General features: G+C 33.7%; 3 protein-coding genes across 3 annotated transcripts in view; 2 read left to right on the top strand and 1 right to left on the bottom strand.

Moving 5' to 3' along the window:
• Positions 1–13: 13 nt before the first annotated feature.
• Positions 14–9,956, bottom strand: Myo31df (Unconventional myosin ID). The gene is made up of 15 exons (XM_070310342.1): positions 9,728–9,956; positions 4,996–5,102; positions 4,640–4,835; positions 4,192–4,411; positions 3,862–4,074; positions 3,540–3,743; positions 3,254–3,452; positions 2,995–3,164; positions 2,651–2,911; positions 2,277–2,521; positions 1,895–2,057; positions 1,439–1,771; positions 1,093–1,283; positions 777–1,025; positions 14–662 (listed from the first exon to the last, which is right to left on the bottom strand). Exons 1-15 carry the CDS (start codon positions 9,814–9,816, stop codon positions 449–451), a joined length of 3,054 nt encoding a protein of 1,017 aa, XP_070166443.1. The 5' UTR covers positions 9,817–9,956; the 3' UTR covers positions 14–448.
• A 579-nt stretch (positions 9,957–10,535) lies between these two features.
• On the top strand, positions 10,536–15,037 carry LOC138941059 (uncharacterized). The gene is made up of 3 exons (XM_070310373.1): positions 10,536–10,816; positions 13,304–13,637; positions 13,929–15,037. Exons 1-3 carry the CDS (start codon positions 10,597–10,599, stop codon positions 14,011–14,013), a joined length of 639 nt encoding a protein of 212 aa, XP_070166474.1. The 5' UTR covers positions 10,536–10,596; the 3' UTR covers positions 14,014–15,037.
• Positions 15,038–15,299: 262 nt separating this feature from the next.
• LOC138941082 (tRNA endonuclease ANKZF1) overlaps positions 15,300–19,876 on the top strand; it is a 6,925-nt gene continuing 2,348 nt past the window's right edge. The window contains exons 1-11 of the mRNA XM_070310427.1: positions 15,300–15,578; positions 16,521–16,718; positions 16,784–17,106; positions 17,292–17,406; positions 17,591–17,736; positions 17,869–18,094; positions 18,186–18,449; positions 18,623–18,814; positions 19,072–19,354; positions 19,459–19,600; positions 19,694–19,861. Coding sequence (XP_070166528.1) covers positions 15,434–15,578; positions 16,521–16,718; positions 16,784–17,106; positions 17,292–17,406; positions 17,591–17,736; positions 17,869–18,094; positions 18,186–18,449; positions 18,623–18,814; positions 19,072–19,354; positions 19,459–19,600; positions 19,694–19,861 — 2,202 coding nt within the window. The 5' untranslated portion in view covers positions 15,300–15,433. The remainder of the gene's footprint in view (positions 15,579–16,520; positions 16,719–16,783; positions 17,107–17,291; positions 17,407–17,590; positions 17,737–17,868; positions 18,095–18,185; positions 18,450–18,622; positions 18,815–19,071; positions 19,355–19,458; positions 19,601–19,693; positions 19,862–19,876) is intronic.

Genomic DNA, 19,876 nt, shown 5'->3' with positions numbered 1-19,876 from the left:
ATATTTTTTTTTTCATATTTTGGACATATATTTATTATGTAGGCATAGAACAGTTGATGAAGTTTCAAATTTTTTAGCATTTGATTTTAAAAAAATATTAATATTTCTTTAATTTTTTATCATATTTAATTTGAACTGATTATGTAATAAATGCAAACATTGATTGGATTTTTAATTGAATTTTATCATAACAAAATTGCATTGCATCTATATATATCATAACGTAATTAATATTAATATTGCAGAAAAATTATATATTGTAGAACAATCGATTCAACTGGGAAAACTTTCAAACGCGAAATCTGATGTCTCGCGAAATTGTTAAGCGGATTTTCTGAATAATAGTATTATTATGGTGCGCAGCATGTCTTTATGATTTATATTTTATATATATTATTACAAAATATATTCGATACGTAGTACAGCACTTCGAATAGCTTGTCAGATTTTAACTTGCCGTGCGAATTTGTTGTCTAGCATTAGTGCCATTGTCAATGATGCTTACCGATGGTGGAATGGCATAAATAATTTGATTACCATCTTTCCTGAATGTAGGCTCGTTCACATCGGGCATCACCTCAATGCGTAACAATTTGCTTTTATTGCCTAGCATGCACTTAAACTTAATGTCCACTGTTACGTGTAGATCGGCGCCGCGCAATCTGTAAAAAAAAATAGGTCTATTTATTATTTTTTAAATTAAGATTGCAGTCAAAAGATATAAATCTCGAAATTCGCTTAAATATTTTCTTTGAAATATTTTCAAAACGTCTTACTGATAGTATCGGTTGCTCAGTATGCCGACTAGTTCTCCGATCCTGTCGTCTTTGGCAGTGATGGACAGAATAAAATCATTTCCGCGATTCGAATGTATCGCGATAAACTGATCCTTTCCTGGGGAAACGCTGAGACCGGTGATTTCCGCGATTGGCATGCCTTTCTTCATGTTTTTAAATCTCACGTCGTCCAGTTTGTACACAGTATGTTCCGTCACCACTAGAACGCGATCTGCTGGCTTGTTAAACCTAGATAATTTGTCAGATTACTACATTGTATATTATAAGATTGACAAGATTAACAAAACAAGTAAACCTGTTGGTTTTTCTGATAAATGCGCTGAATAAGACAGTCTTGAAGTGATCAGTGTTTCGAAGATTGTTTATTGAGGAATTGAAGACGTCATTCTGAGGATTTTCGTCCGGCTTAGACAAGTAATTTCCTTCCCAGCGACGGTCCTGGCCCCAATAAGATCTCTTAGAACGCAACACAGCACCCGCTGCCATCTAATAACAATATTACAAAACTAATACGTTAATCATGCTTGATTTAATTAGCAAATAAAATTTATAATCTTTTTTTTTTTTTTAGATTGACAAATGATAATTTTTATTAGATCTTTGTAATAATAAAAAACGGAGCAACGGCGCCAAAAACCTACCTTCAATCGTAGTTGTGGCCAATCTTCCCGAGGAATCACTCTGAGCACCATCCATGCTCGCCATCTCGCATACATGTTCTTTAAGGCGGGCATCACGTATCTTACAGCGAAATTTTCGCGCGGCCACGGTAAATGCTTGCCATAATTCTGCATGTTCTTGGCATTTCTGAATATTCGCTCGAACTCATTGATATAAACGCGTCGTTTGTATTTTTTATAGTGATCTATCAGAAGTAACGCGGCCTTCATCTTCTTGTACTTTTGACGACAAAGGTATCCTCGCCATTGCTTCTGCAGAAGGATCACGATACCTGGTATTAAATCGCTGCGAGCCTGTGAATAAAATAATCTATGTATAATATCAATCTGTGGATGAATCAATACCTAATATAAGCACAGATTTTCGTACGTAATATACCTAAAAATAAATTAGATTATTTATATATATCGGCTAACCTTTTCTAACGCAAATAGAGTTTGCGGCGAGCGAATAAATATCTTCGTGTGACCATATTTAACATCATTTGAGAAATTTTTCTCTTCCATCAATGTGCGTACACCGTCCTTGTCGTTGCCACCTCGAAAGTTTGGCCATGTGTACTGTGATATCATTTTGTACCTGGCAAAATAAAAGATCAAATTTGTTTTAATTTTCATGACAGTTATAACTTTGCGTTAGTTTAAAAAATTTTTAAGAAATTAAATCATAAGTCTTTTCTTTTGTCTTAATCTTCGCACAATTCTCATTGTATATCTTTCCTGGTGTTTTTTTACTCTTATATATTAATTGGAAATTACGTAACTTATATAAACAATATTTAATTTTATCCTTCAATACCTTTTCAGGAATCTGTCGTATCGTTGCCTGTATACAAAACCAGCTCGTCTCACCAATATATTCTCTAAGAGTCCCAAATATCTCACTTGATGATTTACTCTCTCATCGTCGAATACGACGGGAGATTTTACTTCATTAGGTTTTATACACCTTACATAAAATGGTTCTTTACTTGCTAAATTCTTCACCAATGCGATCATAGAATTGCGGAACAATGTGCCAGCAGTTAAAGGCCTTTTCGTCGTCTAAAATAATTCGGTAGTGGGTAGTGGATTGATTTAATTAAATATTATCTTTGAATTCTAAATAAATAAAATCAATTTAACTACATCTAGTGTTAAACATATGCGTAGCCCCTCCCCCCTTCTTTGTACCTTCAAAATATTTTGGGCACCTTCAGGCCACATTTTACTAATTACGGAATCATTGCTTTTATAGAGCAAGCGTTTAAAGTCTTGGAAGAGCGTGTCTTTGTTTTTATCAAGGAAGCCGTTGATATTGTAAACCACATCGCCAGCATAGTGTTTGATCTTGAACTCTGTTCTGTGTTCTAATTCTTTATCCATTGGCTTTAATTGTCGAGAGCTATAGTGTTTATGGTCTGCCAACTTTTTATCCATTGCATTGAGAAGCATCTAGAGAATATAATATTTTTTGTTTTAATCCTCAGAAGAACTTCTTAATTAACAGAAGTATAAGTATAAGAGCTTTCAATCACCTCGTCAGTAACTTTCCCGACATTAAGACAAGCTTCATCCATGATTGCAATAATTCCCTTATGAGCTTGTTCAACTAAATCACAGATAATCTGATTGTTGAAATATTCAATATTTTGCCAAGCAATCCCTTCTTTCTGATACTCCTCTTGCTCTTGTTTCAGCACCAACTCTACAGTAAAAATGTTCCTAATTACAATTATAATAATCTTACAATTCTTACAGTTCAAAGTGTTTTCACGCATATAGCGTTACACTTACCGATGAAGAGCTGTTGCAATTTTTCGTTACAATAATTGATGCAAAACTGCTCAAAACTATTCATATCGAAAATTTCAAAGCCGTAGATATCGAGTACGCCGATCAACGTTCCGTATCTCTTCACCCCACTGTTGTCATTCACGTTGATTGAATCATTGACTCGCGACACTATCCATGTAAATAATCGCTCATAAATAGCCTGAAAGATTTATAAAAATTTCTCTCAATACAATGAATAGAAAATTCTGTAAAGAAATAAATGAATTCGCATGCGAGTTGAACGTACCTTTGCCAGAGCATCTCGGCCATACTCGGCTTCTATTAAAGTGTGAGTCTTCTGCATGACTTCTCCACCTGCCGCTATGACTCTCTGCGAAAGAGCAGTGCTCAGATCTTTCGAGCTTATGGAGAACAAGTTGGCTGTGTCATTTAAAGCGCTATTATTTTCAATTATAAGTTTATCGTCGTCCAATCTGAAGGTAACGTTACCCTGAAACATAACAAAAAAGTAATAGTGAGCCCAGCGAGAAACCAGCATAATTTTCAGAAAGAAAAATATAAGAAGTATTAGAGGAAAGTATCATAGCGATTCTGTCAAGTCCACCTACCAAATGCAAAATACCAGCGACGATATTCCACACGGTCTGCATCTCATTCGGAGAAAATCCGAGGATAGACATGGCAGTGCAAACGGCTTTATAATCGCTTCTATCGGAGATGCTCGTTTTATTGTTACTTCCGTTGCCGACAAAGTAGTACGCGGCCGGATCGCGGACCAAACGTAGCTTGTTCAATTCGGTCTCGCTGCAGCCATTTAGTAACTAAAAATCAAACATATTTTTTTAATCCTGGCAATATACAATATATTTTTCACACGATAAATTGATAGTCTTAGTTTCTAATCGTGCGATAAAAATTAAATGTGACTGCAACGATACCTGATAGAAGCAATGAAAGTTGCGTTCTCCCTTTTGCTGATAGACCACTCGCGATTTCTCGAGGAGATAATTGGTCACGTGACCGCCCACGGGATCTCCCTTGAAATCGAAATTGATGTCCATATACTTTCCGAACCGTGACGAGTTATCGTTCCTATTCGTCTTGGCATTGCCGAATGCTTCCAATATCGAGTTCGATTGAATAAGAATATTCTTTACCCTGCGGAAGAATGCACAAATCGTTTTGTCACACTTAAATATCGCAAGACAAAAATATTTTTAATGGATTTTTATATTATACAATCAAACTATCTACAATCATTTGTAAAGATGCACTTGCAAGATATTTAATCTTATCGCTTAAGTTCGCACAAGATAGATTAGATAGAGAGAGAGAGAGAGAGAGCTGACAGTAATTGCCGATTCGCTTTTGAATGGCAATTTATACCTCTCGATTTCTTGCTGTCCGCTTAGATTCGTCACGGCGGCGATATATTTCATAATGATTTTGCTAGTTTCCGTTTTACCGGAACCAGATTCGCCGCTTATTACTATACACGTGTCTCTGCCTTGTTGCTTCATCTCTTTATGCACCGCATCCGCGATCGCAAAGATGTGCGGCGGATTTTCGAATAGTTCTCTACCTGAAAAAGCAGTTTTAAAACTAGAAAAAGATCATTCAGAAAAATTATACGTACTAAACATTTTTAAACTAATCGTACATAATTTTGATATAAGCTCTTTTTTTAAATGTAATATTGATATTTTTGTTATCCTCCCATGTATAAATTTATTCGCGTGTACCTTTGTACTTATTAATATGATCCGCATCGTAGATGTTGGTGCTTCTATACGGATTCACGCTAACGCATACTTCGCCAATGTAGGTGTAAATTTTCCCTCCGTTAAATCTGCAACAGAGAATCAATAGAACAATATATACAGATAAGATAGAAAAAAAACGTTTATCGAAACAAAATAGAAGGCATTCTGTGAATAAATTTATCTTATTAAAATCAAATTTTTTTTGATATCTTTTATAATCTTTAAGATATTGAAACAATGCGAATATTCTTATATCTTGCATACGATGCAAAGAAGTTTCTTATTCAGATCAGGGATTGTTAAATTTTTCAAGAATTTTACGTTTTGGGAAAACTATAAATTGATACTTCTTATTCGCGCCAACGAGAGATAAGAATTATCGCATATACAAGATTGACTTTAGATTATCGAAGTATAATGAGTCATTTGTCCTTACGTAGACGAGAATTGTGTACTCGCTAGTATAAATAATTGCACTTTTAGCTTGTGGTAAAGTTTTTAAACCAATTATGTTCGATATATACGAAAAAAAAAAAAAAAAAAAAAAAAATCACTTCCCTCCTAATACGATTTAAAAAAGCCTTTTAACGAGCCAAAGAAACTGGATAATCTACAAAACGCCATTTTTAATCAATTAGTGTATGTAGCATTAATTGTAGGATAGTATTCTCTTGAAAAACTCTTAATGATTCTGTGTTTTAAGATAAATAAAATAATAGAAATAATTATATTCTTTAATCATTAAAAAAATTGAGTTTGCCATATATTTCTCCCATTTTATTCATTTCCATGTGTGATAATTGCTAATTCGTAATTAATTATCAATCGCTCATGTCCGAATCTCGCGACGATTGCGCGAGCGCAAACCGGTATGTAACGAATCGAGGATGATGACTCATCGCCAACACGAGACCTGATAAGGATTACGCGAGCCGCATATACATATATATTCATCGTGCGTATCCTATAGGATACGTCGTTTGACGTTCACCATTCTCATCGCGGTGTTTAACCGCTAAACGCATTCACTCGTTTCTCGTCTTGTGTAGGCGTCGGATATTAATGTGAATCGTTGGCCGAAATAATGTGACACAAATGGTAAAAATAAAAACTTATATTTAAATTATCATGAGGAATATGTAAATATTCATATATGTATATTATTAAACTGTATATATAATACCAATTATTTTTTAAATATAATGTAATTATTTTTAATCTTCATGAAATTATTATAACCGCGACAAAAGGGGGAGGCGAAGAATAATTACATTTCACATATTAATTATGTATTTTTATAGATGTTATTTCTATTTTGAAAGATTCCTTGTTAAGGTTACACTTCGCTGTGGGGTTTACCTTTAACATTAAATAGAGGCAAGATTTTTATCTCTCAAGTATATTTTTCTCATATGTTTTTTTGATCTTTTTCGTGAAAGTTGCAGAATGGGGGTTCGGATTGTGGTAATAGTTTTATTGAAGCGTAGAGAAAAATTCTAGGCGAACCCGTTTGAAATCTGGTTCGGAAATGAATTGACAATGTGTATCTGAATCGTTTGAAACGATATGAGCTTAATAATAGACGGCACATAAACGGAGTTGATACGACAGTTTCATCAAGAAATGCTAATTTACAGCCAGATTGTATGATGACACGATAAATTAATTCAAATAATTCATTTCAATTACTTTTTTCTCTACAATTCGCTTATAGCTAATATTTATATACTTGAATATTTCGCGATCTCTCTCTCTCACACACACACACATTTAAATCTTCAGTCTGTTTCTTAAAAAAACAAGTTCTTAAAATTTTTAAATATCTTATTAAAGAATTTCTAATCTCCCTCTCTACATCTTTTTAATCAGAAGAAAACCTTACTCGCAAAGAAAGAGACAGAGTTGAGATGATCCTAAACTTCTCTAAATTCACGAATCAAGAACTCCTATATGATATTTTCCACAACGAATCTCGGAAGCCATAAAAGATAGGAAAAGGCGACAGGATCAAAACACACATAAGGACATGATGATGATATTTTTGAACGAGAGTAATCGGATTTGTTTATCCTAAGCAATTGGATTCTAATCCAATTAGATGGTTTTGTCCAATTGATTGCTCCTTTTGTACTCTCAATTTGATTTAATCTAATGATTTATTCGCGATTTCGCGTTACGCATTTGGTGTAACCTCGGTGTACGATGAATCAGAGCGCGTCATTCATCTTCACTCATAAATATAAATATATGCTTTCCAAGAAATGCGTCATGCACGTACATCGTTAAACTTCAGCCGCTATAATCAATTTAAATATTCCAATCTTTAGTGGAGATATTTTACAAAATATCAGAAAGAAAACAATTCTCAGCAATTTTTTTCAGCATATCAAATTAGGTCGCGACTCTTATAAAATAATATCTGTATATAAATATATATATATATATAATGTAATGCGTGTGTGGACTTTCATGACTTTTCTCACAGAATCTCTCCTATTCCCTCGTTCGTAAAAAGAAATAAATTTCTTACGAATCGCGAGATTATATATATTCATGAGACATAAGCGTGTCTCGTATATAATACGGATTAATGTCCCTATTTTATCTTCAATTATATTATTAGATCATATTCCGTTCTCCACGCATGCGACTTTGCGGCGGATGCACGCAAGCACGCATTGCGTGTGAGTACGCGTGCCTCTTTGCCCGCGCAAAATTATACACCCGCGTAACACAGGTGCAACAGGTATCGTCGCTCCCGTCAGTTGCTCGCAGTGCGATATTCAATTCCATGCTTTACAATATAGGCAGATATAGTCTCAGGTGAATCGAAGTGATTTCCCTGACGTTTTTTTTTTTGCGGCAGCGAACTACAATTTTCTAATTCGTATATAATACCGCTTATAACGCGCCAATTATATATTTTTAGAAACAGCGAATTGGTTAATGTAATGAATGATATAAAATAAGAATTTATTTTAATTTTATATGTCTCGATATATAATATATAATCGAGCCTTGTGTAAATTTTTCATTAACTAAAAAAAAAAAAAATATATAGTTTTGCGAAAGAGAAAGATTATGATTATATGCGGTGCATTTGACTCGACTTGCACCGATCACGGTTAAGTGGGTTAATTCTATATCAACGCGCTGCTGTTTTTATTCTAAATTACAGTTCCGTCTGCGAAAGACGAAGAATTAACTATTTAACTATAATTAACGCTAGTTAGCGTCGATGCAATCGCTCCGCAATTCTTGCCATCTAGGATCCGCTTGCAACCATAGTCTATTGCAATCCGGTATTTTTTTTTCTAAAAATTACAATTTACTTTATAATATATAAATATAATATATACATGGAAAATATAACACAAAGTATAACATAAAATTAAGCATAATATCCACGAAACTGATGGAAATTATAATCATTAAAAATAAGAACATGAAAATATTGAAGCTAGAAAAAAAGAAATGGCTCTATGTTATAGAAAAATAATAAAATCATCATTATCGTTTAATATTTTTAATGAGCACATCATATATTCATGCAGAATATATTCTGATTTTTTAGTTTTGCTGCTTCTCTGAAGATTTCTGTGTATAATTCTTGCCTTTTGTAATACGAATATACTTATTATGGTTCTCCTGTTCCAATACGTCATTAGATTTGCGTTGGTGATTCGTGGAATGTGTTTGGACTATTTGAACACGTGTATTATTTCTTCGCGAAGTTTTCGACTGATTCTTATCTTATGGTTTTCTGCTACTCGGATGCTTGAGTTTACTTGATCTGTAAAGAGGGACTGAAATGTACGTGTCGTCTTTTAAAATATTTTATTATTAATCTAAAGCTGCTTTTGGATATTATCAGATAATATATTACGTTCAATTTCAATTTATTCTCTTAAATAAAATAATTGTATTTAGCGAAATACCGATTTCTCTAGAAAAGATATTGAAGTAAGAATCAATGATTTAGAAGAACATTCTAATGACAATGAAAAGAAATGTAGGATTAGCGCGATATAAAAAAAAAAAGATTATTATAGTGTAGCCGTAAATTTCGCATATTTTCGTCAAATTTTTAGCCGTATCAAAGAAAAATACAAAAACTCAAAATCCGATTCTCACGCAAGGAAAAAACTAACGTTGACCAAAATTAATCGACCAATATCCGATGGAAACGACCTCGGAAGTCTTCCTTGCCGTTAACGGATCAAGTTCAACGTAAATTACGAATACAGCTTTAACATTTTAAAACACATAAAATGAAAGATAAGAGAGAGGAGGAGAGAAACGGAAACACAATGCATACATTACTTCATTTTTCTTATCTGTCTATATGAAGTCTTTCCAGATATTGCTAATTTCCATACGTCTCCTTCGTTTCCCTAGTTGACATTAGACAAAGTTAATTGGCGTGTAATTAACTCTTTTGATATCATTTTTTTCAAAAGAGATGAAAAATCGTTAAGACAGCGTTAATTATTTAAACAAAGTCTTTTCGAAATGAAAACCTTTGCTATCCCTAGCACCTGCTGACACGCAGGCCACACCCTCTCGCGGTCACCGCGGCGAACCGTACACGGGGCACGGGGCCCGTCGTCGCCGACGGCGAAGGGAAAAGGGAACGCGCGCGCGCGCATGACGCTTCCCTCGCCGTTCACCTGTCATCGCGTCCTCGGCCACACGCGCACCTCGTACGTACCTCGTCTTGAGATTCTGCACCACGCGCTCCACTGTAATCTCGTCCAGCAGCACGAAATCGCCGATGCCGACGTCGTCGGTGTTCGCCATCTCGCTTTATTTCACTCGCGCACACGCGACGCTCACCGCTCGCACGCAGAGATTCACCTGCTTAATTCACACGACCAACCACCGCGCGCGACCGATCCGCGCGCACTGACGGTTGGTTGGCTCGCATGCTCGCGCTTCACCGTCGGCCAACTTCGCTATCTTGCACGAATGCGGTCATCTTCAGACCTCCCGCTCCTTCGTTTCGATTGGTCGATGATGACGCGTTGCGGATTGTGCAAGATCGTATACACTAGCGGGATGATTTTTATTCTCTAGATTTTTCTTGTAAACTAGAAAGAAGCGAAAAACAGCGCGCAATGACATTTTCATTTTGCGCGTATGCGCCATTAGATAAGATTGCAGATCAAGATACATAAATCAACTATTGTTAATGTTCTCTCGCGGATACATGTCTTTCCGGGTAAAAGATGGAATTCGATCAGTTATTGTTTTCTCGCATTATTAAGGGCCCGAGCACAGACTTTTGCATAATCGCGTAACCATAAGCATAAGGAAATTGATTGGTCCATTTCCTTATGCATATGCTTATGGACCAATGGCTCGGGCCCTTACAATAAGACGAGCCGTAGTACGTTCCTGATACGCGGAAAAAGTGGCCCCTGTGGGCCACGCATGCGCGTTCGCGACACGTCAGATCTTATTATTCACCTTTATTTTTGGAAGCGACACAACGCTACAACGCACGACTTGTCATTTGCGGGGATCGCGTTGATGCGGTAACGTTGTACGCGCGTGTTTCGCGCATTCGATCGACGAACGATGTCAACACGGACGACAATGACCACGACGACGACGACGTTCGAGCGGAAGAGTGACTCGATGCTGCTGACAAATGGTAGCGGTAATCTCGTCGGAGATATTCGGAAAGACGAACCGGCGAGATTCTGGACGAAGATCCGCCTGAACGAGTGGACGTTCAGCCTGTCACTTTTAGGGCTATCGCTCTCGATCGTTATAGGAAAGTTGTACGCGAATTATGGTGAGTAAAACGGCAAATTGTCTTCGCTCGCTTTCTATTTCGTTAGAATTCTTCGGAGAGGGAAGAGATTATACTGAAAATTGTGGACGATGCGAATCACGTTCACGCGCGCAGCGGGCCTAGATGGTTAGAGGTTAGAATTGAATTATTAAACGTACGCTTTTTTTTTTGTTTTCATTCTGTTCCCAGCGATCTGAATCGTTACCACAAGAAGCATCTCGTTATCGCGCGAACAATAGATTGAGATATCGCAGATAGGACGTATATCTTCGGCATTCATTGAAAAGCGCATTTTTTTTGTTTTGGTTCAATTGGAAGCGAGATTGTCGACGATGCGGATTATTCTGAGAATAATATATGGCGTTTCAAATATACTTTAAATTTTGCCTCAATGTATAATTTTTATTTTAATTAAATAAATTATAAGTAAATTATTGATATATCAATTATTATTATTTATCACAAATATTTTAATGATGTAGTGTATATAAATTTTCTATTGAAATTAGTTTATTATTTTTAACTTTACATTTCTCATATTTATGTTATTAGATGTTTTTTTTTTTCCAGTTACGCTTTCTACATTAGCTTTCTTCTTTCTCTCTTCGACACGTGAACATGTAATAATAGAGTCATTAATAAAAAAATAAAAAATTATATGTGTATATATATATATATATATATATATATATATATATATATATATATTTTTTATTAAGTTTAAGTAATATAAATATCCAATATACTATATAGAAAGTAATATTTAATATGCATATATTAATGAATAATTAATTTAATTAGAAATTCGAAAAATATCACGTGTCTTTAAACGTCACGATATATATGTTACAAGTTGACGTTACTTTAGGTGGCTGCATGAAAACATATATCGTGCATACAGATAATTATTAATTTTTTTAATACATAATTTTGTTATAAACTCAAACTTTAATAAATGATATGCTTTATACATAATATAGGTTAATTTATGTTATTTTTAAGTTGTGTGTTATTCGTGTAAAAATAAAATTACAAAATTTAATTCATTAATACTTAAGGGATCCGTTATGTTAATTATTATAATATTTATATTAAAATGATCTTTATAATAAAAGGATTCAATCGACGATTTATAATTAGTTATGCCAAACTAAATTATATATCGTGACGTCATGAATTAATGATGGGCATTCTGGTGCTTTTAAAATCTTATTTTTAAGTTCTTTTTATAATAATGTTATTGCAAATATTAACATTTTTTTTTATAATGTTTTTAGAACTTAGTTTCAGTTGGAATAATAAAAAAAAAGAAAAGAAAAAAAAATCGAAAATGATCTCATTATTTTATGAGAATGAAATAAGAATCTGTAGCTGAAAAAAAATCACATCTAATAGATTTTACAAATAATTTATCAAAAAGCTATCATCTCTACAGACCGTTTTGTGTTATTATTTGTTATCAATAAATCTGTATTTTTCAATTGTTGATGTAATATTAATCACTAATCCTTCGCATAAGACAAAAGCTCTAGCGCAACCTTAAAATAACTCTCCATCCTCCACATATCATACACTTTTTTTTTATATCTATTTTAAATAATTTATTATGAATTTTATTATTATATGCGTCAATATCCCATTCCATTCTTAAAATATCTACATGAAAATTATATAATTTCTGTCGCTATTCGCAGATCTCAATAACGGATTCAACATTTTTCCTCACAAAAAACCATAGCTTTGTAAGCTTTATATTTGTGTCTAATACACATTTCGCATAAAAAAGTTTTAATATCGCTGATCTTTATTGTACGCTACGTGGTAAAACATGCATAAAGAATGAGCGACAGAGAGAGAGAGAGAGAGAGAGAGAGAGAGAGAGAGAGAGAGAGAGAGAGAGAGGCAGAAACTGACTGACGATTATTTTTTTTATCTCGTTTCAGAGAAATTTAAACGTTCGTCGATCGCGCATAGCGTGCATTCGTGAATTATATTTTTACAGGCGATCTATTTTTCTTACGTGATATAATTTTGGGTCGAGCTACGCGAGCCTTTTCTTCTTTCTGCATCGCCCATGACCGAGTTTATCAAGGCCGCGTCATCGCTCGAAAAAGTACATACCTGATTGTCGCAACCGAGAGATAATAAAAGCGAAACACAAAATAAGAGAGGAAAATCTTCTCTTTATTTTTCACGTTATACCTTTCATTTTATTTCTCTCCTTTATCTTTGCCTGCTTAAATTAATTGTCACTTCATTTATAGAATATCATCTTTTAGAGTATTAGCTTCTTCATCTAGAATGACAATTCTCTTTATCTATAAGGGAAATATTTTTCTCTTTCTCTACGAAAGCGATAATTAAAAATTTAATATGGCTGATTTAGAATAAAATAAAGAAGATTAGCTACAACCGGTGATCAAATAGCTACGACTGATGATCAAAATAGGGAATAGCTAATACGAGTTTCTCATACTCTGCCTGTAGGAAAGTATTTGTCATGGGAAATCGACGATCAATACTCTCTACCATCAATAACAACGTTCGTTCAAATGTACGATGCGATACCGAATATATCCGTTTTATCGAAATTCGACATGAAACGATTGCCAGCAAACAGCGAAAGATTCCTCAATACGGGTCATCAGTATGCAGGAGCAGCTATAAATATGCTGGTCATATTTTATGAAAAATACGATTGGCTGCTCAAAGCGGTGATGAGTGGACTTATGATAACAAGTTTCTCTTGGTTCATCCTTTATAAGGACAGCAGTATACCCGGTGTCAATCCACCGTTCCCCTTCAGTCCTTCCAGGCATAGGTAAGTCTCAAGTTTTATTTAGCTATACAATTACACAATATTTTGGTTGAAAAAATAACAATATATATATAATATTCGCAAATTAAATGTTGTTCTTTTTAAACATACTATTAATAAAAACTGAGAAAAATATTTAATGCTGTTAGAGAAATATTATTATATAATATCTATAATCATTGTATCATTAAATCAAGTGACTATTAATTACAGTATTGTTTGAGAAATTACTCTATATAGACATAATTTTCACTTTTTAAATATCGCTTGTCATATATACCATATGTATTTCAGGATACGCAATGATTCAAGGATACAGATAAACTATTTAGTTGGTGCATTAAATGGGATATTATTTTTCATCTACATGTGTCTTTAACTTGATGAAATTTTCTCTACCTATTATTAGTATTATTTTATCTGATTTATTTATTATACGTCGACGTTGATAATAACTTATTTATTGATTATATAGTGATTTATATTTACAATATAATGAAAAAGATAGATCTATGAAAGAATAGGTACCAATAATAGAAAGTCTTAATGTTTTATGTAATTCGTTGTCGAAATTTGAAGAATTGCGAAAGTTTTATATTAAGCAATTTATTAATACAAAGAACTTATATTACTATATTTTCATAATCACTAATAATCATGCTAACGACACAAATATATAGAAATTATTGAAACAGAAGCAATCACATGATATCCATACAACAACCAAAAATATTTGAGTACAAAACAGTCCATTGTTCCATACTTTCAAATTTTAAACGGTTATTTGTTACTGGACTATGTAAGACTGATTGATTATCTGATAAAGTAATAATATTTATTGATAAGATATAGAATAAAAGCGTTATGAGATACAATTGTACGCAGGACATATACTTTTTGCATGCTTAAAGATAACACATTTTTATATTATTTTGGACAGTGATATTTAATACATTTAATATGTATCGTTCTCTGAATGTGATATCACATTTTTTTTTTAAATATGTAATTGGAATCTCATTAGGTAGTTACGATCGCTACGGTAGCTAATGTCGAAAAAGATGGTGCAACGAAACACATGTGCTCTATTTAGATTATATTAATATACGTAGTATTTATACATTAAATTATTTTAATAAATATAATTTTAATTAAAAACTGCAAACTTATACATCACAATTTTAATATCAAAATGTCAAGTTTGAAACTATTAACTTTTAACTATTAGCAAATAAAGCTTTTTATCTTTCTTCCACCTATTGTAAGTATTACAAATATACATTAAAAAAAAGAGTTTATTTTTTAAATGACTAATGTTAATAAAGTTAAAAGTATTTTTGTTATAATATAAACTGCGCCTTAACTATGACTGTGAATATTATCATTATTTATACACGCACGCACAAAACATTTTATAATAATGTATAAAAATTCTCTGTAAAACGTATGTTTGTGAAATAAAAGTCTACTTAATAAATATTTAAGTTATCTATACAATACATAACTTTTATAATATCTCTTTTTTTTATGATATCTTTTTATAATATAATATTTTGAATGAATTGACAAGGTCATTTAAATATCCCGCTCGACGGCGACGTGTTTCTGCATGGTAGTACACGCAGGATGCAGGATGATGTAATCACTCCGCGGCGCGAAAGAGTTGCGCAAAATAACGAAACGGTCAGTATCGTATTGCCTGGAGTGAGTATTCGTTGACAATTTTCCTTGTCCACGTTAGTCTCGTCGTTCTCCATCGTATTTCGTCGTCTGTCTGTCTTTCGATCAACCTTCAGATTATGGCGAACGAGACTCATCCGCTCTGGGCAAAGCAAGGGAAAGAGGTGGATCATCAAATCTATAAGATACACAATCCGGATGACTTCGAACGTATCACCAAGGGGATTAAAATTGCGCGATGCATGCAATCGCCGTCTCCCTACGGTAAGCTCGCTTCCCAGGAGCTTACGCGACACATCAGCCACTCTATTTTGGAAGAAGATAAATAACGAGAGACAATTTATAATCGATCGATTATATGTAGCGTATATTCTTTCTCAATGAGTAAATCGCGTAGGCGTGTATTGGTCTTACAGCATTCGCATTTTGAGCGCGACAGGGATAGATAGGGCTCTTGATGGAGAGAAAGAGAAAAGCAACAAAGAAAGTGAGAGGTATAATTGTATAAACGAATATATGAATCTCATTCATATATGCGATGAGTATAAAGAATGCTGAATTTATTTTTGATCCTCGATGAAAGGTAGACAAAAATAAATACATTACTTATTAGAATATGAGATTTTATCGATACTCGGTAAAGGTGAAATAATTAATTTGCTTGGATAACAGAAATGTATATTGAAGCATACCATTTGTTTGTCGGATCTTAAATTTAAGAATGATTCTGGCTTTTTTGTTACAAACAGTCGAATTTTAAGAACATAATATGTTGCTATAATAAAATGTGATGATATAATAGATAAATAGATAATTAGAATTACATCTTCCATATTAATTTTGAAGATATATTGCAAGGATATATATATATATATCATTTATACAAATTTAAAATATATCATATGTAAAAATATTATAAAGATTATCCTGTATTAGTAAAAGCAAACTTTGCCTGATATATAATTTATCTCTGATATAATTAGAATAAAAATCAATCGCCCAATCAATGGAAATTTAATCAGGGACATAGAAATTTCTTTGGGATATAGAAAGATAAATAATTAAAAATTCAATATTATTATTTTTTTCAAATATTTTTAGAAATATTTTGTTTGTCAGTTAATGTCATAAGTGAAGCAAAGAAAATATTGAAGATTAACAACAATATTTGGCAACATTCTACATATAAAATTTTCTGATTTGCAGTGCCTGATAACGAACAAGAGTTGAGTCAATTAGTAGTGTCGGATTCTTTGTGTTGCTCTCATTGTAATGCCGAGTTTGAGGATAAACCACAACAGAGACTACACTATAAGTTGGATTGGCATCGTTATAATCTCAAGCAAAACCTGAATGGTTTGAAATCGATTAGTGAGGACAGCTTTAATAGGATGGTTGGTGAAGGTACAGTCTGAGATGAAGTACATGGCGATACGCTTAAGGCAGTACGACACGTGCAAATTTTGTAGGCGATATGTCTAGTCTGTCTGGTAGTGAGGCAGAGTCTGAAAACGAGGACGATGCTGGTACTTCGGAGACTAGGGCCTCATCAAATGAACAAACCAAGAACGAGCAGGCAAGTAAGAGCAGTTCTGCGGCTGTCAATAAATCTAAAAAGACATTGGAAAGACGCGGGAAGGCGATTGAATCGGACATTTCGGACACCGAATGTGAGGAAATGTCTAAGGAGCGGAAGCTGCAGGTTGTTGCCAGTCGTCACACCAAAGTATTCTTCGAGAACGATGATGGCAATATATTTAGCATCTATCGATGCCTGCTGCATCACAAGAAGGTTTGTTATCATTAATTAAATTCAGTTATTTTTAATTAGAGACGCACTTAGAGATAGGTGTACATTCTACTATTATGCTTAACATATATGTGCACAATAAAATATTATCTTGAAATTTGATTTACCTTGAGTCACTTGGCGTGCTCTTTACTTGCCAGATCGGGAGATATGCAATTACGTTTTAGGACATTCCCGAGAAAGACAGTGAGATGATCATTCAGGCACTCGACAGTGGCAAGACATCCAAATGCACGGTTATCATGGTCGGCGGTGGACATTTTGCTGCAGCTGTATTTCAAAGTGCGCATATTTTGTATTAAAACTAATTTTTTATGAATATGTGTGTGTGTGTGTGTGGGTGTGTGTGTGTGTGTGTGTGTGTGTGTGTGTGTGTGTGTGTGTGTGTGTGTGTGTGTGTGTGTGTGTGTGTGTGTGTGTGTGTGTGTAATCATTACATTGGCTTGTTTTTTACATATTATCATAGATGGTGAGCCTATTGTGCACAAGACTTTCCATTCTTATACTGTGCGAGCGAAACAAGGCTTTGCTCAAAGCTCTCGCACAAACGGTAATCACGCGAAGAGTGCTGGTGCTAGTTTGCGAAGATATAATGAGGCATCGCTTATTCAGGTATACTTTCAAGAATACTTGTATTTATATAGATACCACAAATAAATTACAGATTTATTTAATACTTATGTGATTAAATTATTGTACCTTGGCACAAGAGTTATAAATTATATAACAATAATTATTTCTTAGCATGTGCAAGAGATACTGGAATCATGGTCGATGCATATCAACAATTCGTCGGCTGTTTTGTATCGAGCAGTTGGACCGCATAATCGTATGGTTCTCTTTGGCGGCAAAAATCCTCCCTTAGATAAAAACAATTTTAGAATAAGACCACTGCCATTTCCCACGCGTAGAGCCACATTTAGAGAAGTCAAGAGGGTATACGATGTAGTGAGCACCATGGAGATTTATGGTAAACGATTATTTATCTTCTAAATTTAATATATACTGTTAATACATTTTATTAAATACTACTTATTTCACTTAAATACTATTTATTTCAGGCTCAGCAGTGGATTTCACCGATTGTTTTCCCAACTCTCCTCGACAACCCACGCGTAAGAAAGTTTCGAAACCGGAAATAATGAGCGAAATACCAGAAGGAGACGTCGTTGCCGAATGTAATTCTAACATAAGTATTAGCAATAGTCTTCAGGAGAACGATAAATTTAAAACACTCGCACAGTCTACACCGGAGAAGCAGCATCGGAATTCCCGTCATATAGACAGAGCGAAACCGAGGAAAAGTCCGAATCGGCCGCTGCCAGGTAAATGTTATTAATATCAGCCATAAATAATTACAATGTTTTTTTCTGTACCAAAAATGTGATGTGTGTTTAAATATGTGATCGTCGTTTATATAAATATATCTATATTATACTTTTTCATACATATGTATTTTTATTAGATTGCTAATATAGAGGATTTCGTTATTTCACAGATATTATTGTTAGATTAGCTCAATCATCCTCTGAATCAGAAATAGATGCGCAACTTCCACTGGACGCTCCTTTGGTTGAACAAACTGTTGAAGTAGATTTTTCTGAAAGTTTGCAACCTTTTCAGGATACTGTGCCAAAATACATGAAAAACAAGAAAGCTAATCGGCAGAAGAAGAAAGTAAAAAAGGATGGTAAGATTATTTAATAGATGATTCCTGTACCAAATTAATTTGTGATATTTTGCAACTTGTTGCAATAATTCAAGAATACGAAAAAATACATATTATATATATATATATATATATATAGATAGATAGATAGATAGATAGATAGATAGATAGTTCAAATATAAAGAGAAATTTCTTTCTCTTCAAAGTTGGGTAGAAAAAGATTTTATCAACACATATTTTATTATTTCTTAAAGTGTTTTACATTGTATTATTTTTAGCCCAAATAATCAATGAAGTATTGTTGAATGCTAGAACCAAGTTATGGACTGCATGTAAGCAAGGCGATAACGATCTATTATCCTCAGTCATCAATGATCTGTTAACCAAAATTAAAGAGTGCGAGGAGGAACAGAATAAAAAAGATGTTGCAATCGATTGCATGATGTCTAATGATACTTCTGTAAACACGGATGACGTAGCGAAATTGGTTAATGATGTCAATGAGGACGGCAATACAATGTTGCATTTAGCGGCACTTGGTGGACACTGCGAACAAGTATGGTACGTATTATTGTAATTTATTATGGAGAGAGTTTACTATAATTTAAATATTTTAAAAAATTGCGCCAATTTTGGGCAACTTTTACGTTACGATTTGTCCTTAGGTTGTTGCTAGAAATCGGATCCGATCCCTGCAATAAAAATAAAAAGCTACAGACACCTTATGCTGCTGCTAACGACAAAAAGACTAGAAATATGTTTAGAAGATTTATGGAAGTTAACCCGGACAAATTTAACTATCAAAAGGTGTTATTTATAACAGAATATATATCAATATCAAAACAAACATAGCTTTGTTATTTAAAAACTATTTTAATAAATTTATGTATTATTTGACAGTCTCAAATACCTGGGCCACTTAGCGACGAGATAGAGCAAGCGGAAGTGGAGAAAAAGAGGCAACAACGGAAATTGAAACGATTCAAGGAAAAAATCAAGAGGAAGGAATTTGAATTGAAAAAACAGGAGGAAAACGAAAAGCAAAGATTCCTTAATCTAGTACTCTGCGTTGGTGCGAATGTT

This window comes from Polyergus mexicanus, unplaced genomic scaffold (assembly GCF_030449975.1).
Source record: "Polyergus mexicanus isolate NDT 795.1 unplaced genomic scaffold, iyPolMexi1.0 SCAF_18, whole genome shotgun sequence".
NCBI classification, from domain to species: Eukaryota; Metazoa; Arthropoda; class Insecta; order Hymenoptera; family Formicidae; genus Polyergus; species Polyergus mexicanus.
This window is presented reverse-complemented; position numbering and strand designations above follow the sequence as displayed.

What these genes read in the sequence shown, in the direction of transcription:
- Myo31df (XM_070310342.1), bottom strand. Translation starts at nt 9,816, where the DNA reads ATGGCGAACACCGACGACGTCGGCATCGGCGATTTCGTGCTGCTGGAC. An exon ending in TCGCTGGTATTTTGCATTTG is followed by an intron (nt 3,744 to 3,861) that starts GTAGGTGGACTT and finishes GTTATGTTTCAG; the next exon opens with GGTAACGTTACCTTCAGATT. An exon ending in GTGCCCAAAATATTTTGAAG is followed by an intron (nt 2,522 to 2,650) that starts GTACAAAGAAGG and finishes GAATTATTTTAG; the next exon opens with ACGACGAAAAGGCCTTTAAC.
- LOC138941059 (XM_070310373.1), top strand. Translation starts at nt 10,597, where the DNA reads ATGTCAACACGGACGACAATGACCACGACGACGACGACGTTCGAGCGG. An exon ending in AAAGTTGTACGCGAATTATG is followed by an intron (nt 10,817 to 13,303) that starts GTGAGTAAAACG and finishes CTCTGCCTGTAG; the next exon opens with GAAAGTATTTGTCATGGGAA. An exon ending in TTCAGTCCTTCCAGGCATAG is followed by an intron (nt 13,638 to 13,928) that starts GTAAGTCTCAAG and finishes TATGTATTTCAG; the next exon opens with GATACGCAATGATTCAAGGA.